Here is a 15,963-nt window from a genome sequence, read left to right as displayed (position 1 = left end):
ATGCTTGGATGGTATCACCGACCCAATGGACATGAATCTGAACATACTCCAGGGGATGGTGATGGACAGAGAAGCCTGACTTGCTGTAGTCTATGGGGTCCAAAGAGTCGGACAGGACTTAGGAACTGAACATCAATAATAGCAACAGTATAAGTGTAAAACTCATAGAAAAAAGGAAATGTTGACTCCTAACATTGTCAGGGAAGAGTTCGTTTTAAAGGGTAATAAGAGTATGTCATAAGGACAAGACAAGGAGGAATCAGTACATGTGCTAAGCAAAAGGAAATAGCGTGTGCAAAGGCAAAAAGGGAGACTGACAACAGCACTGATACAGTTAAGTACGGTTAAGAACATATATGATATGTTCACTGGCTTTTTATCTTAAGTTATGTTTGGAAAGGAGAATGCAATGGCAATCCACTCCAGTACTCTTGCCTGGAAAATCCCATGGATGGAGGAGCCTGGTAGGCTGCAGTCCAAAGGGTTGTGAAGAGTTGGACACAACTGAGCAACTTTGCTTTCACTTTTCAGTTTCATGCATTGGAGGAGGAAATGGCAACCCACTCCAGTATTCTTGCCTGGAGAATCCCAGGGACAGAGAAACCTGGTGGACTGCCATCTATGGGGTCTCACAGAGTCGGACACGACTGAAGCAACTTAGCAGCAGCAGCAGCGGGATGTTTGGAAGAGACAGGAAAAGTGGTTTTTTTTGGTTAAATAATACAGAATGAAATAGATTCTAGTTAATAATTATATTTCCATTCTGAAAGTTTTGGTAAGCTATGGCCAGGCACAGTCTAGTACAGCATTTTCTGAGAAATATAATGCTATCCACATATATACATTTAAATTTCTTATTAGACTCATTTTAAAAAGTAAAAAAAAATTTCAAAGGTACAATTAATTTTAATAATATATTTGCTTAACATAATTATGCAATATATTATAATTCCAACTTTTCACTACAATCAATACAAAATAATCAGTGTGACATTCTACATTTTATGTTAGATCTTCAAAATCATGTATATATTTCAAACTTAGAGCACATCTCAATTCAGTTATTCTTTATCAGCAATATTCAATCTGTACTTATATATCAAAAAGGTTATAATTGAAAAAGTAGATTCACATCACTCAAGTTTCCCAAACATACTTAGACATCATGCATTAACTGAATTGAGTATCAGTTTTTACATTAAAATTAAATACAATTAAAATTCAAGTACTCAGTTGTAGTAGCCAAATCTCAAGGGCTCATCTATCAAGTGGCTCCTGCTGCAGAACAAACACAGTTCTAAAATAAGTATTAGGTCAATTTTTTAGCCTGAAATTACTATCTCAAAAATCAAGCTCGCAAGGAGACTTTCGGGTTAGTAATTGGGGTACTAATATTAATGTTAGGCATTTTGGATTACCTTTCATCTTTCCCTTGTTGATCTGCGTCTACTCAGACAAGATACAGATATGAACAAAAGAAGAGAGGGTAGCTGGAAAAGATCTCTCAATCAGCAAAAGATTGAGGTAATCGGAGGAAGCTTAAAGAGTTCATGACACAAATGCGGAAAGTTCTTAATACTTACTGACTTACTAGGCCTTAACCCTTTCACTTATGTAAATAAACAGGTTTACATAGTAGACAGACTCTGAAAAGGACAGAAAGAGTCTGGTCATAATAAGGATGGATAATTCTTTGGCCTTTTCACTACACTCACACAGAAAATGACCACTACAAACAAAACCCCAAACTATAAAGCACAAGATGTCATATTTTTCCAAAAGCAAAACTGTTTACATTTCAAAAGAGCATTATTTCATAAGTACTTCTATTTTATGGAAGAGAATTCCTTAAGGAATATTGAGCAAGTATTCACAATTCACCCAGAATATTTTTTTATTTATTTACCAAAAGTCTTTTGAGTGCCTATTATATTTTAGGCACGGAAAAGAAATTTCAGCAGTGCATAAGGAAGACCTACCCATCTGGAATATGTGATAAGAGCTGTCAGAGGAAAGCATTCTAAAGTAGGGTTGGCAGATTTACCAAATAAAAATACAGGATGTCAAATATTACATAGGATACAGTTATACTAAAAATTATTTGTTACATATCTGAACTACAAATTTAGTTGAGTATCCTGTCTTTTATCTGGTAAACATACATTAGAGGGACAACTTGTAAGTGGAGAGAGGGCGAATGGAGGGAAAGGAAGGCTTACTTGGAAAATAATTTCTAAAACAAATTCTGGGCATAGCAGGGAATAGGCACGGAGAAATCATTCTGGGTAGAAACAAAGCAATGCAAACTAAAAGCCTCAAGGCCACTGTTAAGTCCAGGAACTGAAAGAAGTCAAAGTAATTGGGGTAAGGAAGAAGGTAAATGAAAGAGGGGTAATGTTGATGAAAGATGAAGCCTGAGAAAAAAATAGAAGACACTTTTGTAAAGAGTTTGTACTTTATCACGAGTATGGTTCCACTAGAGACCTGTAAGCAGCTTGTCTTAGCTACAGTACGAAGAATAGACTACAGTCTTCTTGACGGTATGATTGACAGCCCAGTAAGGATGCTACTGCTGTAACTGAGGCTTTCAATGGAAGCCTGAACAAAGGCAATGAAAGACAGACCCATTAGTAACACCAGAACTAGAACTTGAGATGGCAGCTAAAGCCTCAGCAATTGCAAAGGGGATAGAGAAGAGAACTGAGAGGGAGGAAAACCAGGGGAAGCATTATGGAAATCAAATGAAGAAAGGTCAACAAGTCAAATATTTAATTTTATTTACTTTTTTTGAGTTTTTAAAAAATTTTTTTCATTTATTTTTATTAGTTGGAGGCTAATTACTTTACAATACTGTAGTGGTTTTTGCCATACATTGACATGAATCAGCCATGGATTTACATGTGTTCCCCATCCCATCCCTCTGGGTCTTCCCAGTGCAGCGGCCCTGAGCACTTGTCTCAAGCATGCAACCTGGGCTGGTGATCTCTTTCACACTTGATACTATACTTGTTTTAACGCTATTCTCTCAGAACATCCCACCCTCGCCTTCTACCACAGAGTCCAAAAGTCTGTTCTATGTCTCTTTTTCTGTTTTGCATATAGGGTTATCGTTACCGTCTTTTTAAATTCCATATATATGCGTTAGTAAGTCAAATATTTTATGAGGAGGTAAGATAAGCGCTGAGGAGTGATGACTAGATTTAGCTGCAAGGAAATCACAAGTGACCTTTGGCGGGGTTTTAGAGGGAATGACTGAGGCAAAATTAGGTCACCGTTGGCTGAGCAAAAGGTGATGCAGAGTTCGGAACCAGCTGGGAAATGCGAGGGTTCCACTTCCTCTTTGCCCTTTTAACAGGTTTGGGTCAAGGACAGGAACGGTTTGGAGATGAAGCTGACTGTGCTCCAATCGGGCAGAACGGCGCAGCGGGCGACCGCGAGGGGCCAATCCTTCACCACAGCGCTCTAGATTGACGGGTCCCGGCGCCAAGGAGCTCTGGCGGGAGGCCGAGTCACGGGGGGCGGAGTCAGGGCACTAACCCGGAACGGCTTGGGACGCGCTTTCCATTGTGAGGCCGGACCCGGGCGGGCCCTCAGCCAGAACGGCAGCGTCCTCCTGGCCAACGGGCGAGCCTCGATAGACGAGCGGCTGCCGCGGTAGCCAATGGCGTAGAGGTAGGGGCGGGCCGAGTCCGTGGGCGGGGAATTGATAAAGCATCTCTGCTACCCCGCCCCACACACACCCCAGAGGCGACGGTGGTGAGGTGCCGCCCGACCTGCTGGTGAGCGGCGGTGCAGCGGAAGAGGCTGTGAGGGGGGCGGTGTCTCCGCGGACGGTAGGTGTCAGCGGGGCGGCGTCAGGCCGCGGTCACCCCGCCGCTGGCTTTGGACCTGGCTTCGCAACGTCGCGGACCACAACGCTCAGGAGAGATCCCAGTCGCCTCTGCAGCCTGACCTGGGAGGGTGGGGAGGGCTCAGGCCTCTGCAGCAAGGCTGGCAAAGTTTCCGGGCCCCTGTTAGGGCTCTGATTTGCGGAGCGAGCACTTAATTCCAGGTTGCCCTGTAGCCTGTCAGGTGCAGCCGTGGCTGTGGCGGAGTCTGCGGCGCGCCCCCTCCTCCTGGCTGGCCTCCTGGGAACTCAGCCTTCCTGGATTCTCCCAAGGGGCTGTTCCAAAGAGAGAGGACGGGAGTGAGAGGTACTTTATTAATGTGATAACAGGGGACGCTTAAGTAAACTTTAGTCATTTACCTACCACAAGTTATAGGCAGGGAGTTGAATGTCTTCTAAGAGTATAGTGGCGACAGTAGGGCCCGGTGTTGTTGGGAGGTGGGAAGCCCACTTCAAAGAGGAATGGGGGAAGTTTGTAGATTTTGTGATGTTTTTCTTCTTGAACAATCTAATGAATTTACCTAAAAAAATTTTTTCGACTCAGAATTTATACCCAATTTTCCTTAGACCTCTTAATTCTGTCTTATCGTGCAGTCTTTAGGAACTTCATTCTCAAGTGTTAGTCCTTGGAAAAAAATTGCCCAGGTGTAATACGCATTTGGTGGTACACCATCTTCACAAGGATTATGTAAGTGAACTACTTACACCTATTTCCACCCAATAAAGAATGATTGTGAAATGGGATTTCAGGAAAATGGCTGTTCTCTGTGATTGGGCGTGGAAGAACTATGAATTTTTAGAGGTTGCAACTACTAAATTCCCTTTTGTAAAGATAGGGAAGACAACCAATATGAAAGGGATAGTATTTCACATCTAAAATGGCTTTTTAAAATATTTTGTGAGATATTTAGCTCCAGCACCAAGAATATGTGCCTGGCACATAGTAGGAGCTTGATATATTTGAGTACAATTATTGGGTAATGGATGATGAAAACCCAAACGGTTACATGAGTACAAAAATGTAAAGGAAAAGAGAGAAAAAAAATTCCTGGAAACATAGCTTAGTTTCTATTCACGCAAGCATAGCTACCAAATGTCAGCTCAAGGTTGCTTTGATTTGGGTACTTACTATCTTACATTAATCAGAAGGTGTCAAAGATTTTCACACAATTAAGCCATGGCTGACTGGAAGTATAAGATACATTTTGATATCAATTTCAGTGAGGTAGAAAATGTGTGTTAAAATGCAAATGCCTTTTGTCTAGAATTCCTCAGTGGTCTAGTGGTTAGGGTCTGTGCTTTCACTGCTGTGGCCCAGAATTCCCTGGTTGGGAAATTCCCACAAGCCATACCTGTCAGCCAAAAATTTTTTTAAAAAGTGCATTTTATCAGTGAACTAGTTCATCAGTTTGGCATAGAGCAAAGGGTTAGGAACATAGGTCAAAGACAAAGGGATACCACTTTTGTAGGATAGAGATACGGAGTTGCAAATTGTTGGGGGTGCACAGAATATGCAAATAATAGAAACTGCTGCCAAATTTTAGGAATATATTGACTCAGGCATAGTTTTAAGAGGATTGTTATTTCTATCATTACAAAATTGATCTCGCATTCTAAGAGCAACAAAATCTGATTACAGATTTTTGTCTAAATTAGGATTCTGTTGGCAACTGCAATTGTCGTTTATTATGCGCTTGTATTTTGTATGTTGTAGTTTGTGTAACAGTGGTTCCATATAAAAGGCATATTGCTTGAATTTTAAAAAAAATATGAATTTTCAGATATATTTGCCTCTTACAGTAAGTTTCTTAGCAAAGAGTAGGGCCTTTCAATCAACCTGACATTTGGCCCCAGCCTTGATTCCTGATACTTCTGCCATGTATTGCTGTCCGTTCAAATCAAATGCCAGTTCCTTCTGACAACTTTCCTTGATCCCACCAAAGATTACGCCTTCTTAACATCCAGGTTATTTTGTTAGTATTTCTCTTTGTGCACTTTTCTTACATTCACATTATTCATCGAGTAAAGACATATTCATTTACTGTGTTCAGACTATACTGCTGCTACTGCTAAGTCACTTCAGTCGTGTACGACTCTGTGCGACCCCATCCCTGGGATTCTCCAGGCAAGAACACTGGAGTGGGTTGCCATTTCCTCTCCAATGCATAAAAGTGAAAAGTGAATGTGAAGTCGCTCAGTCATGTCTGACTCTTCGCGACCCCATGGAGTGCAGCCTACCAGGCTCCTCCGTCCATGGGATTTTCCAGGCAAGAGTACTGGAGTGGGGTGCCATTGCCTTCTCCGCCAGACTATATTAGGAAGTGGATAATAGCTGATATTTATTAAGGGCTTATTATGTTTTAGATATTATAAGCTTTTTGTTTGGGTTGTTTCATTTACTCCTCAAAATATTGTAGTATTCTATTATTTTTCCCATTTATAAATTAGGAAATCAATTTAAAAGGTTAAGTAATGTATTCAGATTATAGAGCTTCTAAGTAGTGGAGTTAATATACAAGCCTTGGTAGTCTCTATTCAAAACTTTACGTTTATAGTCTCCATTATAAGTTTTTCATGTAAATTTTATGCATATATGTTTTAATAGATTATAGGTTATTTGTTAGAAACAGTATATTCATCTTTGATCCCTTATTGCTTCTAATGTAAAGTAAGTGATTATAACAGCCTGTTAGTGGAAGCATGTGACTAGGCCAACAAACAGCTATATGACCAAGATAAATGACTATATATGTGATCTCTAGAGCTGGTGAATGATGGTGGACAGAGTGAGTGAACTTGTCGTAGAGCATACATAGCATGTTCTGTCTAGAAATGTTTTTAGGTTGAAAACTGAGCTTCTGTAAATATGTATACAGCATAGACATACATACATATTCCTTTTCTGATTTTGTTGGCTTGCATTAACATACTAATAATGTTACGCTAAGTCATATTCATACTCTAATTAGGTATTATATTCCATTATGTGGCTGTACTGCAGTTTATTCATCTAATCCCTTATTGAATATTTATATTTTTACCATTCTCCTACCTTTTAAATATGACAGTGCTTTTAAAATGGTTCAAGAAGCTATTTAAATATCTGAAACATTCTGTATCTTTTGGAAACAAAAAGTCATCCTTAATTTGATATGGAATTTGATGTAACTTTAGTAATCTTTTCTATTTTTAAGGGCATCTGACCTGCTGATTCTGTTTTTAAAATATATTTTTAATAATCTGCTCCTCATTGGTTCATACTGCCTAAGTAGTTCTTCATAGCCTATTTATTTAAAATTTTCTTTTCAGAATTTTGTATAACTTGTTAACTGTTATATTTTTTAGTATAATTATAGGGTAGGTAGTTTAAGGTCTTTACTTGATTTCATAAACTGCTTCTTGCCTGTATTGACTTGGGCTGCCTTTTTCTTTTAAATATATACTTTGCCCATAGCAGTTTGTTTTGTTAGTTTACCTTACTTAAGTTATTGTCTGTTTCATTTTCTACTCTTTCCCCTCCCCCAATCACTTTCTTATTTTATGTTGTATTTTTACCTCCTATTAGGCACAGTGTTATGTATTGAAGATACTGCTTTTGGAGCAGGTGGGGTACCATCTTCTGATCCTCATAATGGTGGAGCAAATGGTAGAGGAAGGAGGAAATGAAGTTTGACTGCACTAATTCTTTGAAATGTGATGCAATGGCTCTGTAGGTACTAAAGAGAAGTATATTGGGGCTGATTTAATGATGTGCAAATGATGTGTAGATCAGTTTTCTTCAGTTCCTTTTTTATGTTGCTTATAAATATAGTGAAGAAAGAAAGCATTAGTCTTTCAGTTGTGTCCGAGTCTGCAACCCCATTAACTGTAGCCCACCAGGCTCCTCTGTTCTTGGAATTCTCCAGGCAAGAAGACTGGAGTGGATTGCCAGTCCCTTCTCCAGGGGATCTTCCTGACCCAGGGATCGAACTGAGGTCTCTTGCATTGTGGGCAGATTCTTTACTGTCTGGACTATCAGGGAAGCCCCATAAATATAGTATTTCAGGATTATTCAGTTGCCTTTATAGAAAAGCAGTATACTTGCCCAGCTCAACTGAGAACTTGAATTTCATAAGGAATGTTCAGTTCAGTTCAGTCGCTCAGTCGTGTCTGACTCTTTGTGACCCCATGAATCTAAGCACGCCAGGCCTCCCTGTCCATCACCAACTCCCATGTTAGGTCAGTGCTAATTAAATGAGATCCTCTAAAATTACAAGGCTTCTGGAATGTTCACTAAACTGTTGTAGGATCAGATGTTAAAACATTCCATTTTCTTATTTTTTATTAGGTAATATTTGAAATATGGAAAAATCATGTAGCTTTAAGTATACTAGTAAACCAACTCCTTGACCACTGAAAAGAAAAACATTCTAGTTTGTACCATTTGTCCATTTCTGTGTTGTAAATAATGCCATCTTGGCCAGTTTCTAGTTCCCAACATGACATTACTGAATATGTAGTTGGGGAGTGTACAATGACCTTCACCAGCTCATATCAGCAGGTTCCAATATACTCCTAATGTTATAAAGCATAGTAATAAAGACCAACAGACTTACCACTTGACCTATGAACTAGAACAACACCAATATTATTGTGGTCTTTCTTTTCCTTTAGAGATTTGCCTTTCTTGCAGTAATAGTGAACTTAACTTGCTGTGCGCCAGGAACTATTCTCCATATTTTACTAAATCCTTTAATCCTTATAGTATCTCTATGAAGTAATAATATTATTTTACAAATGGAATTGCATGTAGGGAAATTAAATTGCATGTAGGGAAATTAAACTAGGAAGTTCCGGAGCCAGGATTCCAACCAGGCATCTGACTGCACAACCTGTGCTTATAACCATTACACTGTGCGTTTGAATGTGTGCATGCTCAGTTGTGTCCGACTCTTTGCAACCCTATGGACTGTAACTTGACAGGCTCCTCTTTCCATGGGATTCTCCAGGCATGAATACTGGAGTGGGTTGCCATTTCCTCCTCCAGGGAGTCATTGGCGGGCAGATTCTTTACCACTGAGCCACAGCCTGTTTTGATGCTTTTTTAATGTATGAATATGTTTGCTTATACTCTAGTGACAAGAGGCTTATATTTGACTATAATGGCAGTATTTGCCTGAGAGAAGATCAAAAGTGCTGCCAGTGTTTGATTATACATTCTAATTTAGTGGATTTCAATTTTATTATTAAATGTGTTAAGTAATTGGAAGTCTGCTTTAGAATAGTTTGCTGCAGTCTTTTTTTTTCCCCCTATTTTTTCCTGCTTTGCCCTTTTTGTGGGTGTACAAAATTGACAGTGACTTTTTGAGAGTTTATTTTCTGCTCTTTTAAGTTTTTAGTTCTCTCTGGTCTTCATTTTAGCATCAAGGAGTAGTTCAGGAGATGGTTACTGTACATCAATGGTTAGAAACAAAAAGATGCATTGGTGGGCATTTTTTTGATGATGTTACTAGACACACACAAGATCAGTTGAATAAGTATTACTGGAAACTTGAAAAATGCATACAAGCAGTGAAATCTTAATAAAAAATATATTGTTATTAGAGTTTAGAAATAAGGGATTTGCATCCACTTTTAAACCCCAGAGAGAAGAGTATTAACAGTGATAGAAAAGACTTGTGCATTTACTGATTAAATTTAGTTACCTTAATTACTGTACTTTTGCTTCAGTAGAAAATACTGTTTATATTGTCAATTACCAGAGAAATATTTTTCACTCTACTAGTAAAATTTTAAACTGGAAAATATTAAAGTTTTTGTGGTAGAGTGAAACATAACTGGTTGAAACTTTGGAGAGTTTTCTGGCTACATATAGAACTTTATTCAGACTTAATGATGGGACATGGAATTTAATGAATATTGATATTTTTCTTTCTATTGGTAGGAAATGTTTATGATCCTACAATGATAGAGCTGGAAGGCACCTTATCAGCCTACCCTCTCATTTTGTAAAGGAGGGAAAAAAGAAGCTCTGTAGCAGTGATCAGTGAGTAAATTTGAAGTCAGAAAACGTGGTTTGTGTGAATGGGTGCATGCAAAGTCACTTCAGTTGTGTCCAACTTTGTGATCCTGTGGACTAGCCCCCCAGGCTTCTCTGTCCATGGGATTCTCCAGGCAAGAATATTGGAGTCAGTTGCCATTTCCTTCTCCAAGAGATCTTCCCAACCCAGGGACCAAACCCATGTCTCTTTGTCTCCTGCATTGGCAGGCAGATTCTTTACTGCTGAGCCACCAGGGAAGCCCTTGTTCCTCATTACATACTTTTAAAATCTCTTTTCTAAGGAAAAGGCCCATTCAGCGTCTTTTCCAGTTTGTTTGTGTGCCTTCCCATAATGCAAAGATTAGATAGCAGAAAAACTACATTTCCCAGCTATTGTATTGAGGATCTGAATGTGCTGTAGATTCCACCAAATAGATACATAAGACTTGAAATCAAAGTGTGTGAGAGAATCAGGTGTGTAAAGCATTTGTTTTACTGGTGTGGGTCAGGACCATGGTTTTCAAACTTTAGCATGTATTAGGATCATCTGGAAGACATTGGAACATAGATTGCCAGATCTTGCCCCCAGAGTGCTGTATTCAAATGGTCTGGGGTGGGACCTGAAAAGTTTACCTTTCTAACAAGTTTCAGGTACACCCTCTTTCAGTCTTATTTTTTTTTGCTTTTTAATGTCTGGTGGTCACTTTGGCAGGTTGACTCATTTATTCATTCAAAAGTGTTTATAGTATGTATGCCTGTCATGTACCAGAATATCTGCTAGACTCTGGAGACATGATGGTGAGCAGAAATGTTGCTGTTTCCTAGAACTTCTAGTGAAATGGGAAAGAGACAGTCTTAGTTGTATATTAGCACAGTGTAACATTTAGGTGAGGAAAATGAGTAATTTACTTGTCAGAAGAGGATTCACTGAGGAGCAGATGTCTAATCTGCAAGCTGAAAGATGAGGAGGGATTAAGTAGGCCAAGCAGGGAACAATCCATTTTCTAGGCAGAGGGAATAGTGTGTACATAAACCCTTAATAGGGAAAGACATTGACAACAGTGGGTGACTTAAAGAAGGCCTTTGCAGTTAAAGTACAGAGGATGAATTGGGGAGAGCAGAAGTAGGGAGCAGATCAAGAGTGAATACTGGCAGTTAGTTAGGAACCTTTACAGCAGCCTAGGTAAGAGAAGATGATAGCTTGGACTGTGGTAGTGCTGGCGGAGACAGAAAATGTAGTCAGTTTTGAGCCATATTAAGAGGGCTTTTGTTTAAAATTTTTTTTTTTAATTTTATTTAGTTATTTTTTTTTTCAGTGGGTTTTGTCATACATTGATATGAATCAGGCATAGAGTTACACGTACTCCCCATCTTGATCCCCCGTTTTTAAATTATATAACTTATTGGGTTGAAGTATATTGTAAAAGTTGCAGGTTGATTGATTCTTACTTTTTTCTCTTTAGGAATCATCCAGCCTGCCTGTGCTACTAGATGAATGGAAAACTCTGATTTAAACAAAGTACTTACAAGGAATTGTCCTTGATTTTTGTACTTTGTAGCATTCCTCAAATTCTTTTCACATTTTTCCTTACTGTAGAAACTGCGTTTAAGTTAGAAAATGAAGCAACTGAAGAGGAAAAGGAAAAGCAATTTCAGTGTACAAGAAACTCAGACCCTTTTGAAAGAAATTACGAAAAGGAAAGAAGTAATTTTTTCCAAGCAACTCAATACAACAATTAATGTGATGAAGCGAATGGCTTGGGAGGAGATTGCACAGTGTGTGAATGCTGTAGGAGAAGGAGAACAGAGAACAGGGACAGAAGTGAAAAGAAGGTACCTTGACTGGCGAGCCCTTATGAAGAGAAAGAAGATGAAGGCAAACATTAAGCTAGTTGGTTCAGGGTTTCCCCTTCCCACATCTGATTTAGATGACTCTCTCACTGAAGAGATAGATGAAAAGATTGGATTCCGAAGTGATACAAATTTTGATTGGCAAAATGTGGCAGATTTCAGGGATGCAGGTGGTTCCTTAACTGAGGTCAAGGTGGAAGAGGAAGAAAGAGATCCCCAGAGTCCTGAAGTAAGTATTAGCCTATGTGAACCCTCTTTTTATTTTTTCATTTCTGATATGAGAGTTTGTTATAGACCAAGAACAGTTAAGAAATTCCCAGATTTTCAAGCTAACTTAAAAATAGTACATAACAGAGTCACTCCATTTTTTACTATCTTACTGTAATTAATCTCTTCTTACCTCAATGTACTCTTTTAACTGTACATATTAATGATATCACACAATTGTAAGTATTTTTCAAAATTCAAAGTAAATGGTTTTGTGTGCTCAAATACAGAACGCTTTAAAGAAATGCCTAGACAAATTAACAACCATGAATATCAATAAATACTGAGAACTACTTTTCTCTTTTAGTTTGAGATTGAAGAGGAAGAAGAAATGTTGTCATCAGTCATACCAGATTCCAGGAGGGAAAATGAACTTCCTGATTTCCCCCACATTGATGAATTTTTTACTCTAAACTCAACACCGTCTAGGTCTGCATATGATGAGCCCCATTTGCTTGTAAACATAGAGAAACAGAAACTAGAATTGGAAAAACGAAGGCTTGATATTGAGGCTGAAAGACTGCAGGTAGAGAAGGAACGCCTACAGATTGAGAAAGAGAGACTGCGACATTTAGACATGGAGCATGAGCGACTTCAGCTGGAAAAGGAGCGGTTGCAGATTGAAAGAGAGAAGCTGAGGTTACAGATAGTCAATTCAGAGAAGCCGTCTTTGGAAAGTGAACTTGGTCAAGGGGAAAAGTCCATACATCAACCACAGGATATAGAAACTGAGAAGTTAAAACTTGAGAGAGAACGCTTACAACTGGAAAAAGATAGGCTACAGTTTTTGAAATTTGAATCAGAGAAGCTGCAAATTGAAAAGGAACGCTTACAAGTAGAGAAAGAGAGACTACGAATTCAGAAGGAAGGACACTTGCAGTGATTTATCTAGGTCTCCATTTTATCAAATGTTTGTAAACCATAGGTTTAGGTTTAAAAATGGTTGCAGGATTAGCTGTATTGTTTTTTTTCCCTGTTTAACATTAGTGTTTTCCATAGGAAAAAGATGATTATTTGTGGGTAATTATATGCTTAAGTCTTCTAGGAAAACTATGTGCCCTAGCATAAACAGTATAGCAGAAATTGTTGTACTATACTCTTTAAATTAGTAAAATTACACATAGTCTTGTATAACCTATGGACTCAGAGTTTACAATTATGTCTGTATAAAATTCTAGCTCAGTAGTTGTCAACTGGGGGTGACTTTGGCCCCCAGAAGACATTTGGCAATATCTGGCAACATTTTTTGGTTGTCAGAATTGGAAAGTTGGGCACATTGCTCCTGGCATGCAGTAGGTAGAGGCTAGGGATGCCTACATCCTGCAATGCACAGGATAGTTTCCACCCTCCTCTCCACCAAAAGAAAAAAAAACAACAAAACAAAACCAAAATAGCAATATTGCTGAAATGGAAGAACCCTGTCTTAGCCTGACTGAGCACCTCTTTAGCTATGTTTCAGTTTCAGAATGTTAAAACCACAGATATTTTTGTGGGAATTACTTAAGTGGCCCAAAACTTTAACTATGAAACAGTTCAGTTCAGTTCAGTCGCTCAGTCGTGTCCGACTCTTTGCGACCCCATGAATCACAGCGCACCAGGCCTCCTTGTCCATCACAAACTCCCGGAGTTTACTCAAACCCATGCCCATCGAGTCTGTATAGTATATCGACTATAGGAAGTGACGAAGATTATAGATGTTTTATTCCTTTGTTTCCATCTGTATATAATATGAGAGTCAGAAAATGATATAGGCAACATCAGAGGTTGTCTAAAGTGGGTTACTTTCCAAAGCAGTTCATTCGTTTAGCCTTTGGTGGTTTAGAAACAGCACACATTTTTGTAAACTTTATGCTTTCTTCTATGACTCCATTGGCTAAGCCAGTAGTTTAGACAAAAATTGTCATTTCAACCGTGTACTAAAATCTTAATATACTTGGTTGAAGCTAGTAAGAATGTTACCAGTTTAAACATGGTGCCAGTAGTCAATGAACTGGAACCCAGTAAGTGGTCACTTGATTTTTGAAATAGATAATAACTATTTGGAACTGGGAGTGGGGGTGGGGGAGAATGTTCTCTGTATCCAATAGTATTGATGGTGATGAAATAATGATAGTAGTGGTGTTTTATGAATTAGGGAAGCACTATTGCACACTATCTGACCTAATCTGTAGAAAAAGTCTTGAGAGTAGTAGTATTCCTGAACCTGAGGCTTAGAGAATTCACACTTCACTTAAATGACTGATTTCATACATCATGACGTATTTTGTCTTTGTTCTTCCCTGTGAAACAAAGTCTGTATCTTTAGTCAGTCGTTTTGATATTTATTCTGAGACCGAGGGTTTACTTAATCTGGTGATTTGCCTTCAGTCTCCTAAAGGTACTTTTTCCACTGTCCAGATGATTCTGATGCACACTAAAATTGAGAATCACTGCATGAAATCATTTTGTATTTTCCCATTTCCAGTATGTGTAGCCTTAGTATGTCACTTTTATTGACAGATACTACCTTGATTCTAAATTGATTCTTGTTAATTTAAGAATGTCTTGAAACCATATGTAACATTTGAGTATGGGTATATAAGGCAAAAATATACATCTTAGTTACCTTGAGTTTGGAATAGTGTTATTTTTGTATAATTGAAATAAATGCTTCTACCATAGAAATGAATTTGCTGAACCTAATTGTGTGAACGTTTATCATTTCAAGTGTTGCTTAATACCATGAGGGTTGAGATTGTCAAGTCTGGAAGAGAGCTGTATCATAGTGAGTGGGGGCAAGGGGCCTAACATTTGTGTTAGGGATTATGCTATTTGTTTTTCATGCATTATTTTGTTTCTTAAGCCTTGAGTCATTTTGGCCTGACTTTTATAAGGAAGGAAACAGTACTTCATCAGTTTAATTAAAGAATACATTAAAAAGTGATAATGCCAATACTGACCCAAGATTTTAGCATAAAAACTCTAAGGAGAAGGAGTACTGAAAGTTTATAGATGTAGTTATAAGTATTGTAGCTTGGTCATTTGCTACTTGCGAAAGTCATTTCACTTACACTATGATTTGATTTTCTCATCTGTAAAATGAGTGTAATGATATCTGCTCTGTGTATGCTTCATAGTTCTTTTTTTGTTAATAATATGTAAAGTAAAATGCTATTTTAAAGGCAAGTTGATATTAGTGTTAACATTTAAGATCAATAGATTTTTAACTTCCTAGAAGTAAGCATTGAAGATAGCCAGTATTATTTATGGATGGAGCATTCTTGGTTTCTAAAAGTAAGAGACCTAAAAAAACAAAAGCATCAGCTTACTATCTTCCAGGGCTTCAGTTGAAGAGCTTTGAACTTCTTAACACTGTCCCAGGTATAGATGGATTCAGTTGGTTCAGTGTAGTAGGAAACTTCATTGCTGCATTTTTGAAGTGGTAGGCACACTTGGAGTGAGTCATTTTAGTTAGCTGTTTCTGTGTAATTTGTTGTTGCTATTGTTCAGTCACTAAGTCATGTCTGACTTTTTGTGACCCCCATGAACTGTAGCACACCAGGCTTCCAAGTCCTTCAGTATCTCCAGGAGAGTGCTCAAAACTCATGTCTGTTGAGTCAGTGATGCCATCCAACCATCTCATCCTCTGTCACTCCCTTCTCCTCCTGCCTTCAATCTTTCCCAGAGTCAGGGTCTTTTCCAGTGAGTTGGCTCTTTGCATCAGGTGGCCAAAGTACTGGGACTTCAGCTTCAGCATCAGTCCTTTCAATGAATATTCAGGGTTGATTTCCTTTAGGATTGACTGGTTTGATCTCCTTATTGTCCAAGGGACACTCAAGAGTCTTCTCCAGCCCCACAGTTTGAAAGCAAATTCTTTGGTACTTAGTCTTCTTTATTTTCTAACTTTCATATCTGTACATGACTACTGGAAAAATCATAGCTTGACTATATGGACCTTTGT

At 38.5% G+C, this 15,963-nt stretch overlaps 1 protein-coding gene across 7 annotated transcripts; it reads left to right on the top strand.

Moving 5' to 3' along the window:
* Positions 1-3,701: 3,701 nt before the first annotated feature.
* Positions 3,702-14,700, top strand: MSANTD4 (Myb/SANT DNA binding domain containing 4 with coiled-coils). Of its 7 annotated transcripts, none has more exons than XM_065944409.1 (5): positions 3,748-3,779; positions 7,452-7,599; positions 9,810-9,911; positions 11,369-11,985; positions 12,331-14,700. In XM_065944409.1, the coding sequence occupies exons 4-5, from the start codon at positions 11,524-11,526 to the stop codon at positions 12,904-12,906; spliced, it is 1,038 nt and encodes a 345-aa protein (XP_065800481.1). In that variant the 5' UTR covers positions 3,748-3,779; positions 7,452-7,599; positions 9,810-9,911; positions 11,369-11,523; the 3' UTR covers positions 12,907-14,700. The 7 variants fall into 7 exon arrangements, with proteins under 7 accessions (XP_065800485.1, XP_065800483.1, XP_065800481.1 ...); XM_065944408.1 differs by having other exon boundaries at positions 3,749-3,833; XM_065944410.1 differs by lacking the exon at positions 3,748-3,779 and adding an exon at positions 4,481-4,574 and having other exon boundaries at positions 7,452-7,595.
* Positions 14,701-15,963: the final 1,263 nt, after the last annotated feature.

Source organism: Muntiacus reevesi, chromosome 9, assembly GCF_963930625.1.
Source record: "Muntiacus reevesi chromosome 9, mMunRee1.1, whole genome shotgun sequence".
Classification (NCBI taxonomy): Eukaryota; Metazoa; Chordata; class Mammalia; order Artiodactyla; family Cervidae; genus Muntiacus; species Muntiacus reevesi.
The sequence above is the reverse complement of the archived record's forward strand: the minus strand, read 5'-3'. Positions and strand labels throughout refer to the sequence as shown.

Excerpts from the sequence above, each read along its gene's own strand:
- MSANTD4 (XM_065944413.1), top strand. The coding sequence starts at position 11,524 with ATGAAGCAACTGAAGAGGAAAAGGAAAAGCAATTTCAGTGTACAAGAA. Across the intron at positions 11,986-12,330 it reads GAGATCCCCAGAGTCCTGAA|TTTGAGATTGAAGAGGAAGA; the intron begins GTAAGTATTAGC and ends TTTCTCTTTTAG.